General features: G+C 45.9%; 1 protein-coding gene across 4 annotated transcripts; it reads left to right on the top strand.

Annotated features, from left to right (window-relative positions):
- On the top strand, positions 1–26,172 carry SHISAL2A (shisa like 2A). 4 transcript variants are annotated; one of them, XM_045371012.2, is made up of 4 exons: positions 1–740; positions 10,278–10,417; positions 14,634–14,808; positions 23,935–24,065. In XM_045371012.2, exons 1-4 carry the CDS (start codon positions 559–561, stop codon positions 23,939–23,941), a joined length of 504 nt encoding a protein of 167 aa, XP_045226947.2. In that variant the 5' UTR covers positions 1–558; the 3' UTR covers positions 23,942–24,065. The 4 variants fall into 4 exon arrangements, 3 of the variants coding, with proteins under 3 accessions (XP_045226947.2, XP_045226953.2, XP_005543411.3); XM_045371018.2 differs by lacking the exons at positions 14,634–14,808; positions 23,935–24,065 and adding an exon at positions 26,033–26,172; XM_005543354.5 differs by lacking the exon at positions 14,634–14,808 and having other exon boundaries at positions 23,935–24,210.
- The last annotated feature ends 204 nt before the right edge of the window (positions 26,173–26,376 follow it).

Genomic DNA, 26,376 nt, shown 5'->3' with positions numbered 1-26,376 from the left:
CATTCTCCTCACTGACCCCGCCGTGTGGTCGCCGGCTGGTGTCTTGTCTGTCTGCCCCAGCCCCGAATGCCCCAAGACTCCCGGCGCCGGCTGGGTGCAGGTGAGGCGCCCGCGCCCAGGCCTCGAATTCCCGCCCCGCCACTCTGGCCGCGTCGTGCTGTCGTCGCGCACCCAGCGCCCTCGTGCAGGCAGTAGGAGCGCAGTGGGGCGGGGGCGGGAAGCGCAGGCAGAGCCGGGCGAGCACGAGGCTCCCGGCCCAGCTCCCCGCGTCCGCTCCGGCTCCCGCCGCGTTCCCGCCGCCGTCACTCCCGCCGCCCGCCGCCGCCGCCCGCCCCGCCCGCGCCTCCCCTCCGCGCGGGCTGCGCACCTGGCAGCCGCTCGGTCCTCGGGGCCCTGCGCTGCTGTCTCTGTCTCTGTGTCGGCTTCTCTCGGCCCCTCAGTCTCTCCGTCTCTGCTTTCTCAGGCTCAGCTCCCTCTCGCTCGGTCCCTCGCTTCCCCGCCGGGCTCTCGCCGGCCGTCTGGTGGCCCGAGGTGGCGGCGGGCCGGGCGCGGGACGCAATGAGCGGCGCCTGCACGAGCTACGTGAGCGCAGAGCAGGAGGTGGTGCGCGGCTTCAGCTGCCCGCGGCCGGGGGGCGAGGCGGCCGCTGTCTTCTGCTGCGGCTTCCGCGACCACAAGTACTGCTGCGACGACCCGCACAGCTTCTTCCCCTATGAGCACAGCTACATGTGGTGGCTCAGGTACCGGCCCTGGCCCTCACCCTACCTTGATCCCCACTCCAGTCTCAGCTCCTCACCCCAAACTCAGCCCTCATCCGAGTGCCCACCTGAACATCAGCAGCAATCTCCAGCCCTTACCGTCCTCATGCCCACATCATCAACCCTACTACCCCCTGAAACCCCATCTCAGCTGGATTTCCTCATCCTGACCCCAACCATTATTTAGAGCCATGCTCGGACCTCCCCCTCCTCTAACCCAAAACAATCCTCACTCTATCCCCACCCCAAACTTCGATCCATCACCACCCTCATCCCAATCCCAAATCACATATCAAGCCTCCCCCTAATAGCAACTTCCATCTTCAAACATTCACAGGCAGCCCTAACTCCACCCCAATCATCATCCACCAAAGTGCCCTTCCTAATATCAACACCAGCCTTATCCCTGACTTTCCACACTCCCCAGTACTGATCCTAGACCTTATTCTATCACCATCCCCAACCTCCTCTTCTGTCCTGCCTGCAATCCCACCTCAGCTCTTCTCCCACATCCTGACTCCAAATATTATTAATATCTAGACCTACATCCAAACCTTAGCCTCCAGCCTTAACCCTTGCCTGGTGCTACACCCCAACCCCAGCCTCAGCCCAGCGTCAACCCTTGGTTCCCTTTTGCATTTAGTCATTCTTTCGGGCACTCTTTACTGAGCACTTAGTGTGTGCCAAGCCCTGTGGTGAGTGCTGGGGATGTACCTCATCCTCAAGCTAAGGCAGAAGACTCGGGAGGCAGAGCTGCCTCCAAGTTCATCACGAGACAATGGCATAGTGCAGAAGCTAGCTCAGGCCATATTTGAAGTGTTGAATCTCCACCCATAGGACCTCAGTTTCCCCATTTGTTCAGGGAAGGGGTTGCATTGCTGGAACCTAAGTGTTGGGTTGAGAGGGTAATAGGTCTCAATCCCTCTGCGTCTCCAAAGGCCTCACCTGGAGAATGGAACTTGATCCTCAGACTACTTTGGGAAACAGACATCAGCAAAAATCTAGTGGGCCATCTCAGTAGTTAGCGATTTTCCTGTTCCTGGAGGTATATGAGCAGAGGCTGCTGCCCTCTGGGTGGGAAAGGACAGCATCCTATGCCACCAAAACTTCTCAAGTCTCTGGCTTTTCATCTATCAAATGGGCAGCAGGATGATCTATCATTGCCCTGATTTCTGACTAAGGCAGTGGTGAGGGTCAAATGACATAACAGAGATGAAATCAACTTGACATATGCCAATGACAATTACAAATATTATTGCTTTTTCTAGGTGACTCGATCCACAATTCTAAATGATTTTCAGATGGCCAGGTTATCAGATCCTACACATTTGTGCTATCTATAACCCAGGGAATTATATTAATGTATTTTCTGTTCATCCGTATATTCATTCATTCATTCATTCATTCATTCATTCTAGCCTTTACTTTGTGCCAGGCACTTTGCAAGGCATTGGAGACACAAAAATCAATTATTCCCTGCCCCTGAGGAACTCACAGTTTATTTAGAGATATAACGGTAATCACTTGACAAGTTCATTTTGCTTGCTGCCCAGAAAAACCAATGCACTGAGAACAACAGGTTTTGCAGCAAAGAAAGAGTTTAACAATCACAGGGCCAACCAAGTGGCAAAGTAGGACGTAATTCTCAAATCCACACCCTCATTCCCCACCCCCCACCCCACCAGAGAATTCAGAGACTATAGTTTTTCAAGCATTGGTGGCAGACAGGGCTAGGGAATAGGGAATGCTAAATGGTTGGATTAAGGATAAAATTGTGGGGGATCAAAGCTACCTTCTTGTGCTGAGTCAGTTGCTGGGTAGGGGGGCTCACAAAACCAGTTGAGCCAGTTTCTAGTATGGGTTACTAGTCCAGGTGGCACCAACTGGTCTATCAAAATGCAAGGTCTGAAAGATATCTCAAACACCAGTTTTAGGTTTTACAACTCCTCCTGTAGGAGGAGTTGAGGAGATTACAAATCATGTGACCTCCAGCTACGCAACTCCTGAGCCAACAATTCTAAACTTGTGGTTAATTTGTTAGTTTAACAAAGGCAGTTGCAGTCCCTGAGCAAGGAGGGTGTTAGTTTTAGGAAGGGGCTGTTACCATCTTTGGTTTAGGGTTAAACTATAAACTAAATTCCTCTTACAGTTAACTTGGCCTGTGCCCAGGAATTAAGAAAGACAGCTGGAAAGTTAGATGCAAGATGGAGTCAGCTATGTCAGATTTCTCTCACTGTGATAATTTTTCTGTATCAGATTTCTCTCACTGTGATAATACTCGCAAGGGCACTTTCACAGCATTCACCTAAAGTGAAACAATGAAGTTTTGTTGAAGGCCCACTATGTAGTTAGCATTGAGCTAGGTGTTGAAATAAGACGGTACTGACCTCCCTTGTAAGTACAGAGACAGTGTGGAGCTTTGGGGCTGGTCAGAACCTGTCACTTATTATCTAGGTGGATTGGAAAAGTTATTTAACTTTCTGGTATTTTCTCTCAACTTTAAAATGGTGATAGAGATATTTGTGATGGAATTGTTGTAAGAACTAAGAGAAATAACGCACATGAAAGTGACCAGTGCATATAGTAGGTGCTCAATGAAAGAGTTCCCTTTCCTTGGTTCATAGGTGTGGGAAGTGAAATTCAGTGTGGAAGTGAATTGTCCGAGATCTCCTAGCAATATCGTAGCAGACTGAGATTTAAAGAACATTGCCGGCCGGGCGCGGTGGCTCAAGCCTGTAATCCCAGCACTTTGGGAGGCCGAGACGGGCGGATCACGAGGTCAGGAGATCGAGACCATCCTGGCTAACACGGTGAAACCCCGTCTCTACTAAAAAATACAAAAAAAAAAAGTAGCCGGGTGAGGTGGCGGGCGCCTGTAGTCCCAGCTACTCGGGAGGCTGAGGCAGGCGAATGGCGTAAACCTGGGAGGCGGAGCTTGCAGTGAGCTGAGATCCGGCCACTGCACCCCAGCCTGGGCGGCAGAGCAAGACTCCGTCTCAAAAAAAATAAATAAATAAAAAATAAAGAACATTGCCTAAGACTCTCCAAAGGTTAGATGCTCTCACGCATTCACAACCCTGGCACTTCTCCTCATTTTACACAAGAGAAAACTTGAGAGAGGTTGTTACTATCTGGGAGTGTCCCAGTGAGAGGCAATGGCAGAGCTGGGTTGAAAACTCAGGCCTGTCTCATCCCAAGCCCTGGCTTGTCCTGTCTACTACTGTCTGAATCTCTCTTATAACCTGATCCACTCAGATGATCTGAAAAATACTCACTGACCCTCTAGTGTCTTCTGGGCACTGTGCTGGCCCCTGGGGACACAGAGGTGAGTAATTCTCTCAGCACCCAGCCAGGACTCCTTCCCTCTTCCACTAGCCTCTTCCCTCTGCAGCTCTTGTGCCTTGTGGTCCCTTCCGTTGCCCTGGAAACTCTGACGTGGCATGCTTTAGTGGCTCAGACAATGCTCTCGTTGGGGTTTGGATGGGCTGATCTCTGAGGTCGCATCCCATGTCAGTGTGTTCCCATTCTGTGACCCCAAGTGGCTAAAAGGCTCTAGGGTGACTCTTCCTGGACTCAGACATAATGTGATTCATAAATACCACAGACAATTGCAAAGTGCAGGAGAGGAACTGAAAGTCCTCAGGATGTCTAGGACATCAACGTGTTCTGAACCTTGAAATAACTCTTCCGGCATGCTCCTAACAGAGCGTATTGCAGGGTGGAGACCTTGTTTTGCTGTAAATTCCATTTGTCTCTTTTCATGAAAGCCAGTCCTTAAAAACATCAAAATCTCCAGGTAAGCACTGTTTCCTGGGAGAGACAGTGCTCAAGGAGAATTGCTATCTTTAAAATTGTGCCTCAGGATGTGAAGACACCCTGTGCAGAAGCAGTTGGTGCTGTCACACTGTCTGGTCCACTTGCCAAACACCCTCCTCCATCACTAGTTCTGTTTTTTTACCAGGGTGTGAGCCAGAAGACAGCAGCCTTGCCGGAAGGCAGAGTTTGTGGTCAGACCGTGTCTACAGCACCTCATTTCATCCTTCCCACCACCTGGTGAGATAGAAACGTTTATAAATGAAGGAAATGAAGGTCAGAGTGGTAAAGTGATTTTTCAGTTGGCAGAACCAGGATTTGAACTTAGAACTACCTGACTCCAAAGCCCTTGGTTGTTAGGCTGTCCCTCCAATTCTTTCTTAGGAGTCATAGTGGGTTTTGATCTTTCAGAGTCAGAACAGTGAAATCCTCAAAGGCCCGAGGCTCTCTAATCCAATTTCCTACCCAGGGTAGGAATCTCTAACTTCATTGAAAGATGTAACTCATTCATGTGTCCTGCACAAGCTTCTCCCATGACAGGGACTCATCCCCGCTTGAGGCAGTACATTCACCATGGGATGACTCTGATCATTTGAAGTTCATCTCATGCTAAGCACAGATTTTCCTTCTTTGGAGCCTACCCTGTTGTTCCCAACTCTGTCCTTGGAGTTTGGTTCCTCTGTCACCAGGACAGATCAGCAGAGACAGTGTCTGCCCCCTGACTGACCTCCCATCTGGGACATATCACCCCAGAGTCATGGAAGAGGATGGACAAGAAGGCTGGAGAAAGAATGGTAGACGGGGACAAACAAAACTCTTCCCCTCACTCCTCAAAGGGCCTCTCTTAGAGGCCCCTTTCCGTCCAGGTACCCAGCGTTGTCCCACACACGGGTCCCAAGCAAAGCACAAGTCTCCCAGATAACAGCCCTATGAACAGTAAGTGTATCTCAAATGAGAAAACAACATTTAATTAAAGTAACTAAAGAACTGAAAAGCTCTACATACTCAATGTAAAAAATATGAAAAGCACAAGAGAAACAAAAAGAGAAAGAAGTCATGAGTAATCCAGTGTCTAAGCTTGGATTCACCAGAAGACTCTGAGATGAGGATTTGATGGCAAGTAGTTTACGTGGAAAGTGATCCCAAAAATCACTGATAGAGGATGAGAAAGTGAGACAGGGAGGGGAAGAAGCCAACAATGGTGTATTACCAAGCAAATTATACCAGAGGTAACTGGAGCTTAAACTCTGCCAGCCAGTGTAGAATGTACTCCTCAGGGTTATCCCACCTGATGGCCAGGAAGCTGGATATTTAGCTAACAATTTCTGTCAGTCATTGGTCATGGGCTGGTGGGGTAAGGATAGCATTGATTATCCTGTACTATTGACTTGCCAATGTGTCCACGGAGCCTGTTCTGGGCCCAAGAAACCCCTCAAACAAAGAGATAACAGCTGTTGGCAATAGAAACTTTGGACAGGATAGCCAAGGCGGGCAGATTGCTTGAGCCTAGGAGTTGGACACAACCTTGGGCAACATGGTGAAACCCGGTTTATACAAAGAAATATCAAAATTAGCTCAGTGTGGTGGCACATGCCTGTAGTCCCAGCTACTCGACAGGCTGAGGCAGGAGGATCACTTGAGCCCGGAAGGTTGAGGTTGCAGTGAGCCATGATGGTGCCACTGTACTCCAGCCTGGGTGACAGAGTGAGATCCTGTCTCAGAAAAAAAAAAAAAAAAAAGAAGGAAACTTTGGCCAGAATATCAGAGTATTCCACACTGATAAGATCCAAGGGGCCCCAGACAGGACATCCACATCCTGAACTGCCCAGAGACAGCCTGTTAGTTGGTGTATCTCCATCAACCTTGATTGTGTACATGTGTATAGTTAAGTATATATGTATACTTATTTAGTTAAATTGGGGTTATGCCATGTAATTAGTAGCATGCCTTGCTCTTTTCAATGAATATTATCAATAAGTTCATAAAAATTTATCCCTTAGGCCGGGCGCGGTGGCTCACGCCTGTAATCCCAGCACTTTGGGAGGCCGAGGCGGGCGGATCACAAGGTCAGGAGATCGAGACCACGGTGAAACCCCGTCTCTACTAAAAATACAAAAAATTAGCCGGGCGCGGTGGCGGGCGCCTGTAGTCCCAGCTACTCAGGAGGCTGAGGCAGGAGAATGGCGTGAACCCCGGAGGCGGAGCTTGCAGTGAGCCGAGATCGCGCCACTGCACTCCAGCCTGGGCGACAGAGCAAGACTCCGTCTCAAAAAAAAAAAAAAAAAAAAAAAAATTTATCCCTTATCTTAGATATTAAGATCTAGGCCAGGCGCGGTGGCTTACGCCTGTAATCCCAGCACTTTGGGAGGCCGAGGCAGGTGGATCACGAGGTCAGGAGATCGAGACCATCCTGGCTAATACGGTGAAACCCTGTCTCTGCTAAAAATACAAAAAATTAGCCAGGTGTGGTGATGGACACCTGTAGTCCCAGCTACTCAGGAGTCTGAGGCAGGAGAATGGCATGAACCCGGGAGGCAGAGCTTACAGTGAGCCGAGATTGTGCCACTGCACTCCAGCCTGGGCGACAGAGCGAGACTCCATCTCAAAAAAAAAAGAAAAAAAGAAAAAATCTAAAAGATCTGAAAACATTTTTGGCTTTTTTGAGACAGAGTCTTGCGTCTTGCTCTGTCACCCAGGCTGGAGTGCAGTGGCACCATCATGGCTCACTGCAGCCTCCACCTCCTGGGCTCCAGCTACCCTCTCTCCTCAGCCTCCTGAGTAGCTGAGACTACAGGCGTGTAGTCACCATGACAGGCTAATTTTTGTATTTTTTGTAGAGATGCGGTTTCACCATGTTGCCTGGGCTGGTCTTGAATTCCTGGGCTCAAGTGATCCACCCGCCTGGTTCTCCCAAAGTGCTGGGATTACAGGTATGAGCCACAGTGCCCTGCCTGAAAACATCTATATCATTAATAAGGTCTCTATATATGCTATACTGTTCCATTGCAGAGAGTCCAATAATTTATTTAGATGGGAAGGCAGACTCTTCAAAGCTCTCAGGTGTTTTGGTTGAGTGAAATTAGCCATTAACTAACAGGGAGCGAAATCCTGCAGAAGTGACAAGGGCAGGAGTCTGGGGCCAGAGTCAGGGAAGAAGATAGGCAGGAGAGCTAGAGAAGAAAGGGTAGGCAAAGTCAAAGCCTGATGCCACCTATGCCTTCTCATTAGGAGAGTGCATAGTAGATACCAAACTGTATTTACCAACTGCCTACCACAGGCCAGGGCCTAGACAATGAAAGGATAAGGCTGATTAAACATGGTTTTGGCCGGACACGGTGGCTCATGCCTGTAATTCCAGCTCTTTGGGAGGTTGAAGGCGGGGGAATCACTTGAGGTCTATAATCCTGCCTACTGGGGAGGCTGAGGCAGGAGAATCAAGACTCCGTCTCAAAAAAAAAAAAGAAAAAAAGAAAAGAAAAAAAAAAAAGAAATACATATTTGGTCTCTGCCCCTGGTTACTGAGTTGAAGCTCCTAAAGCCCTTGTAGATAGAGAGGCTAGGAGCATCATTCGTTCTAAAATTTGATCTCTGAACCCCCAGTTCCTGACACAGAGCTCCTAAATTCCTTGTAATTTCCTGGGTGATAAGAGCATCTTTTGTTCTAATGAGATGACTCAGGGTGGGCTCCTGGAGAGCCTCAGGATGGGGGCTGGTTGCCAGGGAAACCAACCATGTGATTAGAGCACTGAAACTTACAGCCCCACCTCACTCCAACCTCCAGGGAGGGGAGAGGGCCCAGAGGTTGAGTTGATCACCAATAAAATCCCAAAGACAGGGTTTAGAGAACTTCTGGATTGCTGAACACGTGGAGGTCCCTGAAGGGTTGTGTGATTGGAGACCACATGGAAGCTCCACGCCCCTCCCCTATACCTTGCCTTATGTATCTCTTCCATCTGGCCATTCATCTGCATCCTTTGTAATATCCTTCTTCCTAATCAACCGGTAAACGTAAGTGTTTTTCTGAGTTCAGTGAGCTGTCCTAGCAAATTAATCAAACCCAAGGAAGGGGCCATGGGCACACTGATTTATAGCTGGTGGGTCAGAAGTATAGGTGACAACCTACTACTTGCAATTGGTATGGGAGGGCAGGAGGGAGTCTTGTGGGACTGAGGCCGTAACCTGTGGGAGCTGACACTATTTGGCTAGAGATGGTGCCAGAATTGAATCAAATTATAGGACACCCAGCTGGTGTCTGCTGGAGAATTGCTTGATGTGTGGGGGAAAACCCCCCATACATCTGGTGTCAGAAGTGTTGTGTTGAGTGTTGTGGGAGGAAAAAACGAAGCTGTTTCTTCCTTCAGACCAGGTGACCAAGGCCTGATCTGGGGCAGAGGCAGTGAGGTTAGAGGGTGAGGGACCAGCAGTGGAGAGGTATTTGAGACATGGAGTTGACACTGACGTGGTGAGCAGAACCATGGAGGTTGGGTCAGAAGTTACCTGAGGCTTGGCTGGGCACGGTTGGCTCATGCCTGTGATTCCAACATTTTGGGAGGTTGAGGTGAGAGGATTGCTTGAGGCCAGAAGTTTGAGATCAGCCTGGACAATGCAGAAAACCTGGTCTCTATTAAAAAAAAAAAAAAAAAAAAGGGCAGGGGACAGGGGGGCGGTGGGACAGGGTGCCAGGTGTGGTGGCTCATGCCTGTAATCCCAGCACTTTGGGAGGCAAAAGTGGGTAGATTGCTTGAGCTCAAGTGCCTGGGCAACATTGCAAAACCCCATCTCTTAAAAAAATACAAAAGCATTAGCTGGGTGTGGTGGCACACACCTGTGGTCCCAGCCATTCAGGAGGCTGAGGTGGGAGGACTGCTTGAGCCCAGGAGGTTGAGGATGCAGTGAGCCAAGATAGCAACACTGCAGTTCAATCTGGGTAACAGAGCAAAGACCTTGTCTTAAAACAAAAAGAAAAGAAATTACCTAAGCCTGGAAGGACAGCTGGCTTTTAACTAAGGCCTACTATATGTGTCTTGATTCTTAAGAAACAGCAGTATGGGGGTCCCCTAGGACCATCTCCAGCTCCCTGGGGTGGGAGCAGGTGAGGAAAGTAGGGAGGGAAGGAGATGGTGCTGCTGAGCGGGGTCAGGTATGAGTCCTTGCTGGTGAGTCCTTTGCGTATAGTTGGTGCACTTTCTTTCCCACGCTAAAGCATAGAAAGCTTGTTTAAGATAAGTAGGGATAAAACAAAAGTCAAAGCTGATTCCTACAACACAACACTAATTTTTTTTTTTTTGAGACATAGTCTTGCTCTGTCACCCAGGCTGGAGTGCAGTGGCACGATCTCGGCTCACTGCAACCTCCGCCTCCCGAGTTCAAGTGATTCTAGTGCCTCAGCCTCCCGAGTAGCTGAGATTACAGATTACAGGAGCCACCACCACGTCCGGCTAATCTTTGTATTTTTAGTATTTAGACCATGTTGGCCAGGCTGGTCTTGAATTCTTGACCCTAAGTGATCTGCCTGCCTCGGCCTCCCTAAGTGCTGGGATTATAGGCATGAGCCACTGTGCCTGACCTAAATTTTTAAAAAAATATTTTTATTCTGTACATTTTCTTCCCAGCAGACTCATTCTAGCCTAGCTACAACACTTTTATAACATCTGCCTCCCAAGTCCCTTCCTGACTCTCAGCTCCCATGTGGTCTTCTCTCCCCAGCATTGGCGCTCTGGTGGGCCTGTCTGTAGCAGCAATGGTCCTTCTCACCTTCATTGTTACCGCCTGTGTGCTCTGCTACCTGTTCATCAGCTCTAAGCCCCACACAAAGTTGGACCTGGGCTTGAGCTTACAGACAGCAGGTAAGGAAGTTGCCAGGTGATGTCCTTGTATTCAGTAAACTAGCACCTTTTCAGTGGGGAGAAATGTAGAAATGATGTTTGGAACATTTGCCTCATGACTATTCCTGGAATATGCAGAAGCAGCAGCACATTTTTCAGGAGATTCACGATCTAAACATTTCCATGCCAGACTCTTCATGTTTACAGTGTTTGTCAAAATAATTTAATGTAGACAACACTCCATTTGTCACACAAAGGTTAATCCATGTTGTGGATTTTCTAAGATGATGTTTTGATGTTAGCCTTGGGGAATGCAAACTGATTTTAATATGAACTCAAACAAAATATAATTAATTGTTAAAATTTGCTGCTTCCAAACTCATAATTTATCAGAAACGAAATACAAGCGCTTTTATTGTGTGTATGTGTTTTTTAAAAATAATCTGATGTTCCAGACTACGCATTTCTTCATTAGTATAGGTTATCAAGAGCCTCTAAGGGGCCCAGAAAAAAAAGTGTTTTTTTCACAAGCCTTTTTTGCACACATTTTGACAACTTCCTGAAAAGTATTATGAAAGATACAAGTCTCTGGGCCAGGTGTGGTGTAATCTCAGTACTTTGGGAGGTCAAGGCGGGCAGATCACAAGGTCAGGAGTTCAAGACCAGCCTGACCAACATGGCGAAACCCTGTCTCTACTAAAAATACAAAAATTAGCCAGGCATGGTGGTGCGCACCTGTAATCCCAGCTACTCTGGAGGCTGAGGCAGGAGAATCGCTCGAACTTGGGAGGCGGAGGTTGCAGTGAGCCGAGATCGCACCACTGCACTCCAGCCTGGGTGACAGAGCAAGATTGCTTCTCAAAAAAAAAAAAAAAAAAAAAGACGAAGGAAGGGTGACAGGAGGCATCGGGGAGGTAGTAGTAGCCAAGTCTCAGAGAAAGAGAGGGCTGAATGCCATCATTTGTAAACACGAACTTTCCAAGTTAACAATAAAAATATAACAAGCAACAGCACAAGAATCCTTCTCAGATCCTGATGACTGTGAATAATCCAGCTGTGTCTGAGCAGCGAAAAGCAGGAGGGGTCACTTTTGAGGGTGGAAGGATTCAGCTGGCTCCCCTTGGAGTGAGAAAGACCTGAGAGGCAGTGGCAGGGGAAGAGAAAAACGTCTGCATGTAGACCCAGCCTGGTGAAGACCAGAGACAGTTGAGGCCTCAACGTTTTTTGTGTTGTTTGAGACAAGGTCTCACTCTAGTCGCCCAGGCTGGAATGCAGTGGCATGATCATGGCTCACTGTAGCCTTGCACTCCTGGACTCAGGTGATTCTCCCACCTCAGCCTTCTGAATAGCAGAACTACAGGAGTGCAGCACCACACCTGGCTAATTTTTTGTATTTTTAGTAGAGATGGGGTTTCGCCACCCTGCTTAGGCTGGTCTCGAACTCCTGGCCTCAAGCAATTCACCTACCTTGGCCTCCCAAAGTGCTGGGATTACAGGTGTGAGCCACTGCACACAGCTGGTTTCACCTTTTATAGAGAATAATTATAAAGGTTAATGAAAGACAGAAAGACTATATGGGAGATGTGGCATGTATGTGTATAGAAAGGCTCAATATTCATAGAAATGCCAATTCTTCCTAAACTCACCTATATATAAAAATAAATTAAAATATTTCATGGAATTTGTCAAATTAATTCTAAAGTTAATCTAGAGGCATACAGGTGGAAGAGTGAACAACACAATTTTGGAAAACAAAGAAGAGGAGGGATTTGCTCTATCAGGCAACAGGACATTTTTTAAAATATAGGATTTCTGTTTAAAAATACAAGTTTTGTGATATTGGCACAGAAATTGACAAATAGAATTGGGCAATGCAGTGGTTTTAAACTGAGTACAAATTTGCTCCCCCAGGACAATTGGCAATATCTGTAAACATTTTTGGTTGTCACAATCGGGGAAGGGATACCATTGATATCTATTGGCAGAGGCCAAGGATGCTGTTTAACAGCCTGTAATAAAGAGGACAGTACCTTGCAACAAAGAATTATCTGGCCCAAAATGTCAATAGTACCAGTTGAGAAACTCTAGAGTAGAGAATAGAGTACTAAAGTTGAAAAACCTAGACTAGAAAGAGTCCAGAAACAGACTAATTAAAATATAGGAATTTGCATAAAATGTATAATTTTCTAAAAAATAAAGGAAAAGATTAGCAAATGTCCCTACATCAAGTACAAATAATATGACACTGTATGTGAAGTTAAAAAAAAAGTGATGGACTGCAAAGATATTATATTACACATTAAATATCTACGCACGCACACACACGCACACACACATACACAATTAGTCCTCATTATTCTCCAATTCTGTATTTGCAAATTTGCCTACTTGCTAAAATTTACTTGTAACATCAACATCAATACTCAAGGCAATTCTGAGGTCATTTGTAAATGTGTGTACACACAGAGTAGCAAAAAATTTGATTTACACATGTATCTTAGGTGATAGTGAATAAGGTATGCTCTGCCTTCTCTTTGCAGCTCTCATGGTATAAGCAAGTGTCCTTTTCTCAGTCTATTTAGTGCCATGATTTTTGCATTTTTGTTATTTTTAATTGGTGATTTCACTGTTTTGTTTTGGTTTATTTTTATTTTTTGAGATGGAGTCTTGATCTGTCACCCGGGCTGGAGTACAGTGGTGCGATCTCAGCTCACTGCAACCTCTGTCTCCCGAGTTCAAGCAATTCTCCTGCCTCCGCCTCCCAAGTAGCTGGGACTGCAGGCACCCACAACCATGTCCAGTTAATTTTTATTGTATTTTTAGTAGAGACAGAGTTTCACTATGTTGGCCAGGCTGGTCTTGAATTCCTGAACTCAGGTGATCTGCCCGCCTCGGCCTCCCAAAGTGCTCACAGGTGTGAGCCACTATGCCCAGCCTGTTTTTGATGTTTTAGAGACATGAATTTTAGCTTATCGTGCTGTTGGCCATGAGTTCAATGTTAATGAATCAATAACATATTAAATAAGGTCACTTGAAACAGAAACACACATAGAAAAACAAAGTTACATATTGATCAGTTGACAAAAATGTGACCAGAGGCTCACAGGAACCTAACCTCATATTTCCCCTAGGAGCAATAATTCAGTATTTGTTAATTTAGTGTTTGCTGTGACTTTATAGAACATAACTACCGTGAATAATGAGAATCAACTGTATATAAAACAAGGCAGGATTGATACAAGTACACCTTAAAAGATGAGAAAAATTTGCTTCGTTAAAAAAGAAATACAAATGCCCAATGCACATGAAAAGATGCTCAACATTACTAAGAATCAGGGGAATGCAATTCAAAAATGATACATCCAGGCCAGGCACTGTGACTCACACCTATAATCTCAGCACTTAGGGAGGTGGAGGCAGGCAGATCACTTGAGGTCAGGAGTTCGAGAACAGCCTAGCCAACATGGTAAAACCCGTCTCTACAAAAAATACAAAAATTAGCCATGCGTAGTGGCGTACACCTGTAGATCCAGCTACTTGGGGAGCTGAAGTGGAAGGATTGCTTGAGCCCAGAAGGTGGAGGTTGCAGTGAGCCAAGATCAGCCACTGCACCCTAGCCTGGGCGACAGATCAAGACCCTGTCTCAAAAAAAAAAAAAAAGAAACATCTTTATTAAAAAAAAAAAAAATTACATTGGCAAAAGCCCAAAAATGTATCATATTAAAAGTGAGAAGTTTGGAAGGTGGGGGTGGGGGAAGCAGATACTCTCATATACTACTGGTAAGAGTATACATTGGTACAACCACTTTATAGAGAATTTTGGTACTATCTATTTAAATAATATATCTAATATATCACATATAATTATATATTATATATTTATATATAATTATATATAATATATTTCATTATTATATAATTAATTATCAATATGTTATTATTAACATTATATAATTGTTAGTTGTATATATATACCCTGTTACTCAGTAATTCTACTTCTAATTAGCTGCCTTAAAGAAATAGTTGCATTAGAAGAGGACAGACATCTTGAGAACCTGTCACATTGGAAACTAAATGTCCATAGGTAGAGGAATGGATCATAAACTGTGGTATAATAGAATAATGAAATAGTGATACCATAGGTAAAAGGAATGAACTAGCTCTAAATGTACCATATTATTTGCTCTTTATGGTAACTGGGTAGGGTATAGATCATGTTATTACTTTCATTTTACAGATGAGGAAACTGAGATCCAAAGTCACCGAATGAGTGACAGAGCCAACTCTCCCCTTCACCCTCCTTCCTCTCCTTATCCCTGTTGCTGTGAAAAGGGCATCCCTACAATGTGCCAGACACTGTTTGAAATTTCACACGCACCATCTCCTCTAATCTTTCCAGCTATCCCAGTGAGGTAGGTCTCATTATAACCCATCTTACAGATGCAAAAATCAGGTCTCAGAGAGCTTAGATAATTTGCACAAGGGGTCATACATAGCTTATGATTGTGGAGCTGGAAATCAAACATGTCTTTCTGCCTCCAAAGTCCTGCTCTTTCCATCCTCCTAGAGCAGGACTGTGGGATGTTCTGGCTTGTGCTCTGTGCTCCTAGGCTCACCCCACCCTACCCATCCCCTAGGTCCTACTTTTCTGGCTCAAGGGGAGTACAGTTCATCCCTCGGCCCTGTGAATGGAAACCATCCTCCTGCTTTTCACTGCTCAGCCACCAGCTGGATTATTCAGTCACGAGGATTTGAGACAGCATGTCCTCTTGCTTTTTGCTTCTTATTTTTAAGAAGAAAAGTGCATTGCCTGACCTTTTACTAAATAACAGCTTTAGGCTCTCTCTGCCTTTTGCTCAAACTCAGCTCTTAGTTCCTCCCCTTCTTCTTCATTAAGTGTTGTCCTCTCCTTCCCTCTGCACCCAGAGCAGCAACCCAGGAGCCTCCTTCTGCATCTGAGACGGTTATAGGCCCACTATCTTACATTCATCAGAGCTTTACTGTTGACAGACTTTCATTTCTGTTTGCTCTCTCGTGCTTCAATAGGACATGGAAAGAGGCCTTTACCCCCATTTTATAGCAGAGGAAACCAAGGCTCAGCCAAGGGAGATGAACTAAGTCCACACAGCCAGTGAGCATGTGTCACGGCAATGTCAACCCAGATCTTCCAGACTCTAAAACCTATGATCACTGCACTGTCCCTTGGGGTCCTTATCTCTGAGTATGGAGGCAGGGGTGGGGTGGGGAGTGCCTTGGCAAGAGCAGAGTGTAAATGGAAAAGCAGTTTCTGAAACAGGCTTCTTTCCCTGCCCAGGCATTCTGTACTCTGTCCCATCACCCCCACACCCATCCCATCCCCAAACTTGGGATGGCCATGAAGACCATAACTTTCTTATTCTGGTACTTTGTGAGGAACTGGCTAGATCAGAAAAGTGACTGAGTTCCTACTGTTGAGCTGGGCACTGTGCTAAGGGCTTCAAACACATCATCCCCTTCAACCTGCTCAACTACTCTGCCTGGTGATTATTATCAACTCCCATTTTGCAGATGAGGTCAGTGAGGTTAGTGTAGAGGTGACATCTAGGTACCTTTAATAAGATACTAAAACATTGGGGGGAAAATTAAAGAGTACAATTCTTATCCTCTTCTGAAAGGTGTTGGTGAAGAGGTTGTTAGTCAGCCATTCTCATCAACTAGAACTCAAAGGCTCCTAAAAATAAAGTCTGATGCTCTCACTGTATAGATGGGGCAGCTGAGGCCCAGAGAGAGGCAGTTATGTGCCTAAGGTCACCCAGCCAATTGGTGGCCAAGCCTTTGCCTCCCACCCAGAGACCTTTCCCTGCAGCAGCTGTCCCTATACTACAGAATGACTTTCATCAGCCCCTCCCACCTTCCACAGAAGGCTCAGTCACGTCACCTCACAGCCCACTGCTTTTTTTTTTTTTTTTTTTTTTTTTGAGACGGAGTCTCGCTCTGTAGCCCAGGCTGGAGTGCAGTGGCCGGATCTCAGCTCACTGCAAGCTCCGCCTCCTGGGTTCACGCCATTCTCCGGCCTCAGCCTCCCGAGTAGCTGGGACTATAGGCGCTGCCACCTCGCCCGGCTATTTTTTGTATTTCTTAGTAGAGACGGGGTTTCACCGTGTTAGCCAGGATGGTCTCGATCTCCTGACCTCGTGATCCGCCCATCTCGGCCTCCCAAAGTGCTGGGATTACAGGCTTGAGCCACCGCGCCCAGCCAGCCCACTGCTTTTTAATTAACCATACTTGAGAGGTAACACCAAGGAACCAAACGTGCCTCAGTCAGTGATGAGTTTGTTTTGACTCATCTCCAAACAGGGGGGAACCTGAGAACTCCTTTCCAAGCTGGTCACCACAGGCTAGGCCCATGTTCAGGGTTGAGAACCCCAGGTAATGGGGGACTGGCCACAGAGGTCCTTGGAGAAAGGAGAGAAGGCACAGCGCTGAGCAGAGATGCCAGAAAGCCTGGCTCTAATCTTGGCCTTGCTGCTCTTAGTGTGTGGCCTTAAGCAAGTCATTTTTCTCTCAACCTCAATTTACTCTAAAATGTGTACCATCATTCCTACTAAGAAAGTTGTTGCAAAAACTAGAAATGGTGCTTACTGGTATTTAATTAGTCTCAAACACATAGCAGGCTTTTTACCAATTAGTAGTTCTCATTTTAATTATTATTAGGTGCTTCAATTTTTACATGTTCGTAATCTCAAACATACCATTTTCTTTTTTAAAAAACCTTTTTTTTTTTTTTTTTGAGATGGAATCTCCCTCTGTTACCCAGGCTGGAGTACAGTGGTGTGATCTTGGCTCACTGCAACCTTCACCTCCCGGGTTCAAGCAATTCTCCTGCCTCAGCCTCTCATGTAGCTGGGATTACAGGCACCTGCCACCACACCTGGCTAATTTTTGTATTTTTAATAGAAACGGGGTTTCACCGTGTTAGCCAGGCTGGTCTCGAACTCCTGACCCCAGGTGATCCACCCATCTCAGCCTCCCAAAGTGCTGGAATTACAGGTGTGAGCCACTATACCTGGCCTAACCTTTTTTTTTTTTTTTTTTAATAGCTTCCCGCATAAGCCAAAAATGTGATGTAATTGCTACCAAAAAAAAAAAAAAAAGTGAGTGGAACCTCAGGTCACATTAACAGAGTAGAAGGTCTGGAAGCAAAGGAGTGATGATCTATTTTAACTTTCAGTTGGATAGAACTCAGCAGCCATCACATCTCAGAAATAACTTTTTATTGTCTATTCTGTAGGTTCCCAACTTTGTTTTTCAATTTCCTGAGGGTCTCCAAACACAGCAGTGGGAATTTTTGAGCAATCTCCAATATGGCAAAGGTTTTGTTTTTGTTTTTTTTTTTAGACAGAGTCTCGCTCTGTCACCCAGGCTGAAGTGCAGTGGCGCGATCTCAGCTCACTGCAACCTCCACCTCCTGGGTTCAGGCAGTTCTCTGCCTCAGCCTCCCGAGTAGCTGGGATTAAAGGCACCTGCCACCACGCCTGGCTAATACTTGTATTTTTAGTAGAGATGGGGTTTCACCATCTTGGCCAGAGGCTGGTCTTGAACTCCTAACCTCATGATCCACCTGCCTTGGCCTCCCAAAGTGCTGGGATTTACAGGTGTGAGCCACCACGCCCGGCCAAACAATTTTTTTTTTTTTTTTTTGAGACGGAGTCTTGCCCTCTTGCCCAGGCTGGAGTGCAATGGCGCCATCTTGGCTCACTGCAACCTCTGGCTCCCAGGTTCAAGCAATTCTCCTGCCTCAGCCTCCCGAGTAGCTGGGATTGCAGGTGCGCGCACCACTGCACCTGGCTACAACATTGCAAAGGCTTTACGGGGACCAAGTTTCTTCTCTTTGAGCTAGAATTATATCAGTTCCAGGGGGTAATTAACATAGGTGCTCTCCTGCTGATCAGAGCTCTTTGATTAATACAGAATGGAAAAAATTAGTACTTAATAAATGCAGTCTATTATGTAGACAGAATCCTTCAGAACTTGGAGTTCAAAGGGAAAGAAGTAGAAAAATTAGGCCAGTTGTATTTTCTACACCATTTTATGAAGTAGTAACAGATCCAGAGAGGTGAAGGGTTTGGCACAAAGTAGCGCAATGATTTAATACCAGAATGAGGACTTGAGCCAAGGTCTTGTAACTCCTGGAAGCCCAGGGGATTCCCCAGAGCCCTGGCTGGCCAGCTGCTCAGAGCCCCATAATTTGAGATGGACTTTGACCAATCAGGTGATCAGAGGCAGGTGACTACCTCAGATCTGGGAAGCAGGTCATGTGAGGATTAGGTAAAGAGCTGCGGATAGTTGGCCTTGAACAGAGGCGACTCCGGGCTCACAGCCTAGGGCCTCCGATCTCTGCAAGGTTGTTCTGGGACAAGAGGATCAGACATTTTTATGAGGATCGAGAGAACAGAGCTGAAATCAGTGGGGAAAGCCACAGGGAGACGGATGTTGAGTCAATAAAGGTAGAACTTATTTAGAGTATACCTGAAACACTGCAGAGAGCAACTCCATCACTCTTGGCCGTATTTCACTCACAAATTTGTAATCCTTGGGTTTGTTTTGTCTTGTTTTTTAAAAAAGCACCTCTATCCATGGAAGGTAATCAGGAAAAGGCTAAATATGGGATTCAGCTAAGGGGATTCTTGTATTGAAGAGAAGGTTGAAGTAAATCCCTATACCAGTTGGAATGCCTTAAAATGAAAGCTTAAATAACAAAGAATCCCCCCTATAAAACATGCACAAAATAACCTGTTAGAACTAGGTGTGTTTGGGCCAGGCACAGTGGCTCACACCTGTAATCCCAGCACTTTGGGAGGCCAAGGTGGACGGATCATGAAGTCAGTAGATCAAGACCATCCTGGCTAACATGGTGAAACCCCATATCTACTAAAAATACAACAAAATTAGCCGGGCGTGGTGGCGGGTGCCTGTAATCCCAGCTACTCGGGAGGCTGAGGCAGGAGAACGGCATGAACCCCGGAGGCGGAGCTTGCTGTAAGCGGAGATTGTGCCACTGCACTCCAGCCTGGGCGACAGAGCGAGACTCCATATAAAAAAAAAAAAAGAACTAAGTGTGTTTAGCAAGGTTACAGTAAAGTCAAAACCAAGCATCAATTGTATTTATATATACTACTAACAAAAAATTAGAAACCCAAACTAAAAACACAATAATACCATTTACAGTTACTCCAAAATAAATGAAATACTTAGGTAAAATTTAACAAAACATGTGCAGGGTCAGTATGTTAAAAACTACAATATCCCAGCACTTTGGGAGGCCAAGACTGGAGGATCACTTGAGCCCAGGAGTTTGAGACCATTCTGGGCAATATGACAAGACTCCTGTCTCTACCAAAAAAAAAAAAAAGCAGGTCATGGTGGCGTGTGCCTGTAGTCCCAGCTACTGGAAGGCTGAGATGGGAGGGTCGCTTGAGCCCAGGAGGCGGAGGCTGCAGTGAGCCAAGATCACACCACTGCACTCCAGTCTGGGTGACAAAGCAAGACTCTGTCTCAAAAAAAGAGAAAGCTACAAAATGCTTAGCTAGGCATGATGGCATGTGGCTGAGGTGGGAGGATCCCTTGAGCCCAAAAGTTCAAGGCTCACTTGTAAGCTATGATCATGTCACTGTACTCCAACCTGAGCAACAGACGGAGACCCCCATCTCTAAAAATAACCAACCATACAAAAAACTACGAAATGCTGATGAAGGAAATCAAAGAACACCTAAAATGGAGAGATACACTATGTTCATGAATTGCAAAACTCAACATAGTAAACACAAAAATTGCAACCCGCCCTTTTTTTTGAGACAGGGCCTTGCTCTGTTACCCAGGCTGGAGTGCAGTGGCATAATCTAGCCTCAACTTCCTGGGCTTAAGTGACCCTCCCACCTCAGCCTCCCAAGGAGCTCAATGGAAAAGAATTCACAGAAAAATAAACAGAAAATTAGGCCAGTCATATTTTCTATTCCATTTTATGAAGTAGTAACTGAGATCCAGAGAAGAGAAGGGTTTGGCACAAAGTAGCACAATGTTTAATACCAGAATGAGGACTTGAGCCAAGGTCTTGTAACTTCTGGAAGCCCCTAGGGTTCTCCTGAGGCTTGGCTGGCAGCTGCTCAGACCCCCATAATTGGAGAGGGACCACCACACCCTGTTAATTTTTTATTTTTGTAGAGATGGGTTCTTGCCATGTTGTCCAGGCTGGTCTTGAACTCCTGGGCTCAAATAATTCTCCCTTCTTGGCTTTTCAAAGTACAGGGATTATAGGTGTGAGCTACTGTGCCTGGCCAAAATGGCAGCTTTTTTTGTTTGTTCGTTTAATAGATAAGCTAATTCTCAAATTTATATATAGAGACACAAAGGAACTAGAATAGCTAAAGTAATACTGAAAAAGAATAATAAAGTTGGAGGAAATCACACTACCCAATTTTAAGACTTATTGTATAACAACAATGATAAACAGTAATGAGGTTAGTGTGGTATTGGATGAGGGAAGGACACATGCATAGATCAAAATATGGTCCAGAAGTAGACTGACGTCATAAGGTTGTCCAACAGATTTTTGACAAAGGTGCAAAACCAATTCAACTGGGGAAGAATAATCTTTTCAATAAATGGTGTTAAAACAACTAAACTTCCATAAGTAAAAAATAAACCTTTACCTAGATCCCACACCTTGTACAAAACTTATCTCAAAAAAGATCTAAATGTAAACCAAAAAACTCTATAACACTTTTAGAACAAAACAGGGAAAAATCTTCATGACCTGCGGTTATGCAAAGAATTCTTGGCCGGGCGCGGTGGCTCAAGCCTGTAATCCCAGCACTTTGGGAGGCCAAGACGGGCGGATCACGAGGTCAGGAGATCGAGACCATCCTGGCTAACACAATGAAACCCCGTCTCCACTAAAAATACAAAAAAATTAGCCGGGCGTGGTGGCGGCGCCTGTAGTCCCAGCTACTCGGGAGGCTGAGGCAGGAGAATGGCGGGAACCCGGGAGGCGGAGCTTGCAGTGAGCCGAGATCGCGCCACTGCACTCCAGCCTGGGCGACAGAGCGAGACTCCGCCTCAAAAAAAAAAAAAAAAAAAAAGAATTCTTAAGACATCAAAAGCACAATACATTTTTAAAAAGATAAACCAGTATTCATCAAAGTTCAAAATTTTGATGCTGTGAAAGATCCTGTTAAGAGGATGAAAAGGCAAGCCTCAGACTGGAGAATATATTCACATATTTGACAAAGGACTTTTATCCAAAATATATAAGGATTGGTTGGGTGTGGTGGCTCACACCTGTAATCCCAGCACTTTGGGAGGCCCAGGTGGGCAGATCACTTGAGGTCAGGAGTTCGAGACCAGCCTGGCTGACATGGTGAAACCCCGTCTCTACTAAAAATACAAGAAGAATTAGCCAGGTCTTGTAGCACAAGCCTGTAATCCCAGCTACTCAGGAGGCTGAGGCAGGAGATTCGCTTGAACCCAGGAAATGAATGTTGTGGTGAGGTGAGATCATGCCACTGCACTCCAGCCTAGATGACAGAGTGATACGTCTCAATAAATGAATAAATAAATAAACAAAACAAAATATATAAAGAACACCCTAAATTCAACATTAAGAAAACAAATGATCGGCCGGGCGCGGTGGCTCAAGCCTGTAATCCCAGCACTTTGGGAGGCCGAGACGGGCAGATCACGAAGTCAGGAGATCGAGACCATCCTGGCGAACACGGTGAAACCCCGTCTCTACTAAAAATACAAAAAACTAGCCGGGTGAGGTGGGGCGCCTGTAGTCCCAGCTACTCGGGAGGCTGAGGCAGGAGAATGGCGTGAACCCAGGAGGTGGAGCTTGCAGTGAGCTGAGATCCGGCCACTGCACTCCAGCCTGGGCGACAGAGCGAGACTCCGTCTCAAAAAAAAAAAAAAAAAAAAAAAAAAAAAGAAAACAAATGATCCCATTAGAAAATGAGCGGAAGACTTGAACAGACACTTCATTAAAGAGGAACAGAGAACAATCTATGTTTTAAAATGTCCAGGCATAGTAGCTCAGGCCTGTAACCCCAGCAACTTGGGAAACCAAGGCAGGAGAATAGCTTGAGCCCAGGAGTTCAAGACCAGCCTGGGCAATATAATGATACCCTGTGTCTAAAAAAAAAAAAAAAAAAAAAAAAAAAAAAAACCTGAGTATGGTGCTACACACCCGTAGACCCAGCTACTCAGGAGGCTGAGGTGGGAAGATCACTTGAGCCCAGGAGGCCAAGGCTGTAGTGCGCCATATTCTAGCCACTGCACTCCAGTCTTGGCAACAGAGCAAGACCCTATCTCAAAATAAAATAGTTTTTTTTAAAAGGGCATATAGGTGGCAAATAAGCACATGAAAATATGTTCAACTTCATTAGTCATTAAGGAAGTGCAGATTAAAGCCACAATGAGATGCCATCTCAAGGAACACAGGTAATGGAAAGAGATTGAAAGCTTTCAGAAAGAACAGTACATAGATCACTTAGTACATAGATTTCTAAGATCACTTGATCTTAGAAAGATCTTAGATCTCTCTGGCTACAGCATGGAGGACGTGATGGAAGGGCCCCCACTGCAGGCTGTTCCAGGGGTCTGGGCAGAAGAAGATGAAAGCCTGACCTAAGGTGGTAGCCTTGAGGATGGAGAGAAATGGGTGGATACTGCAGATGGCTATTAGGTGGAACCAGCAGGACCTGGCTTTGTGAAAGGGCTGAGATAGAAGGTGTGAGAGATGACTCGAATTTTTGGCTTGAACACTTGATACAATTTTATCTAGAAAGATAGAAATGTTCAATTGTGTCAAATGCTCCTGATTAAAAAAAGAAAAAGGAAAAAAGAATCAGAGTCCTATAACTGGTAAAGTAAAATTTAAAATAAATAAATAATGTTAAATATTTCTGATAAGTCAAGGGAGATGAGGATTTAGAAGTGACCATGGGTTTAGTGACAAATAGTTTGAAGGTGTATAGTGGGGGCAGAACCAAGCAAGTTGCAGCTGAACAAGTCGTGAATGGAAGGTAGAGAATAATAAGGCCAAGTGGACTTCCTTTCAAGCTTTGATTTAAGAGGAAGAGAGAAGATAAGTCACTTGACAAAGAGAAGCATGGAATCTATTCTCAAAGCGAGAACAATCTATGTTTAAAAAATGTCCAGCACTCCTCTCCATACTAGCTGTGTGGTAATCCTGTGTTGTCATCTATAAAATGGATTTCTAATAGTACCTACCTCATAGGGTTATGGTGAAGGTCAAGTCTTCATAGCTCTTAATGATTGTTTCTTGTCTGTTTCCTCCACCAAACTACAAGTTCTTGAGCAACACTGACAGCTGTCAGTGCATGATGTGGTGTATTGTTAATAAATACATGTTAAACAAATGATGCTTCTGAGGCTCTGACCACAATGCACTGCCCCAAGGTAAGCACCAGAGAAGTCAGCTGGGGGGTGTGATCCTGATGGGGAAGAAGAGAGCCCTACACCCTCAGTTTGCTATTTTCCAGGCCCTGAAGAGGTTTCTCCTGACTGCCAAGGTGTGAACACAGGCATGGCGGCAGAAGTGCCAAGAGTGAGCCCTCTCCGGCAGAGTTACCCCTGCTTGAACCCACAGCTGGAGAGCAATGAGGGGCAGGTTGTGAACTCCAAACGCCTCCTCCATCATTGCTTCATGGCCACAGTGACCACCAGTGACATTCCAGGCAGCCCTGAGGAAGCCTCTGTACCCAACCCTGACCCACGTGGACCAGTCCCATAAACATTCAATAAATGTCTCCACACCATCCCCTTCTGGAGTCTCTTCAGTGAAAGGTGGGAGTGGGAAGGGACTTTAGAGCCTAGCAGGATAAATGAGGGGTTTTCCTAGCAAAGATACCCAGCCCTGCTGTGGACCCTGCCATACTGCTCTGCTTGGCCTATTGTGGGCCAAGGAACTTTGACATGACTCCTAGAAAAAATGATCAGTAACAACTCCATGCAATGAGCTATGATCACGCCACTGCACTCCAGCCTGGGCAAGACCTCATCACAAAAAAGAAGAATGAATGAATGAATGAATAGTTATCAGACTGAATACAGGCTCCAGAGCGTGGGCCCTGTCACTGTGTGGCCTTGATAAAGTCCCTTGTCTTCCTGAGCTTCAGTCCCCTTGCTGGGTTATTGCAAGTGTTCAGTGAGGTGATGGATTTGAACTCACTTCATAAACGTTAAAGTACTAGAAAACTTTTTTTCTTTTTGAGACGAGTCTTGCTCTGTTACTCTGTCACTCAGGCTAGAGTGCAGTGGCATGATCTCAGCTCAATGCAACCTCCACCTTCTGGGTTCAAGTGATCCTCCCACCTCAGCCTCCCAAGTAGCGGGGACTACAGGTGTGTGCCAGCATGCCTGGCTAAGTTTTGTATTTTTAGTAGAGATGGGGTTTCACCATGTTGGCCAGGCTGGTCTTGAACTCCTGGCCTCAAGTGATCTGCCTGCCTTGGCCTCCCAAGTGCTGGGATTACAGATGTGAGCCACCACACCTGGCCTGCTACAAGACTTTTTAAATTACCAACGGATGATAACATAGTAATCCTGCTAAAAGACTTTTTAAATTACAAATGGACAATAGCAGTAAACTATGTAATACTGAAAAACTCTGGAGCCAAATGCCTGGTTAAAATCCTGCCCCTGTCACTTACTTGCTAGTTAACCTCTGTGCCTCAGTCCTCTCATCTATATAAGCTGGAATCATAGTAGTACCTTCCTCATAGAGCTTGGGGAAGGACTAAATTACTGAGTCCATGCAAGTACATAGAAAAGTGTTGGCAAATGGAAGGCACTATGTGTTAGCTATTATTATTATTATTAACATTTTTTATTATTAATCTGATCGCAAAGGAATCTTAGGGCAAGATGCTGACTGCCAGCCCTCCCTTCTGGCTGCTCTCCTAACTTTGGCAATGGCTTTTAGGCTTCATCTTGGGAATGCAAGACAAGGACTGTGGAGATGCAACTCAGCAGCCACCAAAAGCAGCTCTTGACATTTCAGACAGTGACATGACCTGCTGCTGGATTTGGCAACAGTGAAAGAGTCACTCTTACATACCTGTGCCTGAGGCCAAGCCAAAGGGTACATGGTGGGGTGGCAAGACAGGGTGAGTCACCCACAGAAGTATTCTAGGCTGGAAGTCAAGAGATTTTGGTTCTGGTCTTGCTTCATTTGTTGTTGTTGTTGATGGTGGTGGTGGTGGTTGTGGTATGTGTGTGTGTGTGCTCTTTTATTTCAGCACTCTTCTTTTTTTTTTTTTTTTTTTTTGAGCCAGTCTCATTCTGTCACCCAGGCTGGAGTGCAGTGGAGACTAGCTCACTGCAGCCTCAAACTCCTGACACAAGCAATCCTTCTGCCTCAGCCTCCCAAGTAGCTGTGACTACAGGTGCGTGCCACTGTGTCCAGCTAATTTAAACATTTTTTTTTTATCGAGACAGGTGGTTGCTGTGTTGCCTAGGCTGGTCTTGAACGTGTTGGGATTACAGGTGTGAGCCACTGCACCCAGCCTATTTTCAGCACTCAAAACCCAGCACCCTTGTCCATTTACTGTACACTTAGTGGTGTCCATTCTATTCTAGGACCTGTGCAGGTTGCCAGAAACAAGAGGAATCAGACAGTTCTCGCCCTCAAGGGGCTCATGTGGAGGACAAGGCAGGCACACAAATGGCCAGGAGGCCCAGTGGTGGCCCTTCATGGGGCTTTAGGGAGGAAGAAATGATGTCTGAGCTGAATCATCAAAGATGACTCAAAGTTTCCAGGTGAGACAGGAACAGAAAACATTATGGTCAGAATACAGCTTGTTCACAACAGTGAGAGAGAGCCAGTGTGGCTCAGGAACTGCAAGGTACTTGTTATAGAAAGAGCTGGCCCAGCGCAGTGGCTCACGCCTGTAATTCCAGCACTTTGGGAGGCTGAGGCGGGT

The sequence above is a fragment of the Macaca fascicularis genome, chromosome 1 (assembly GCF_037993035.2).
Source record: "Macaca fascicularis isolate 582-1 chromosome 1, T2T-MFA8v1.1".
Taxonomy (NCBI): domain Eukaryota; kingdom Metazoa; phylum Chordata; class Mammalia; order Primates; family Cercopithecidae; genus Macaca; species Macaca fascicularis.
The sequence above is the reverse complement of the archived record's forward strand: the minus strand, read 5'-3'. Positions and strand labels throughout refer to the sequence as shown.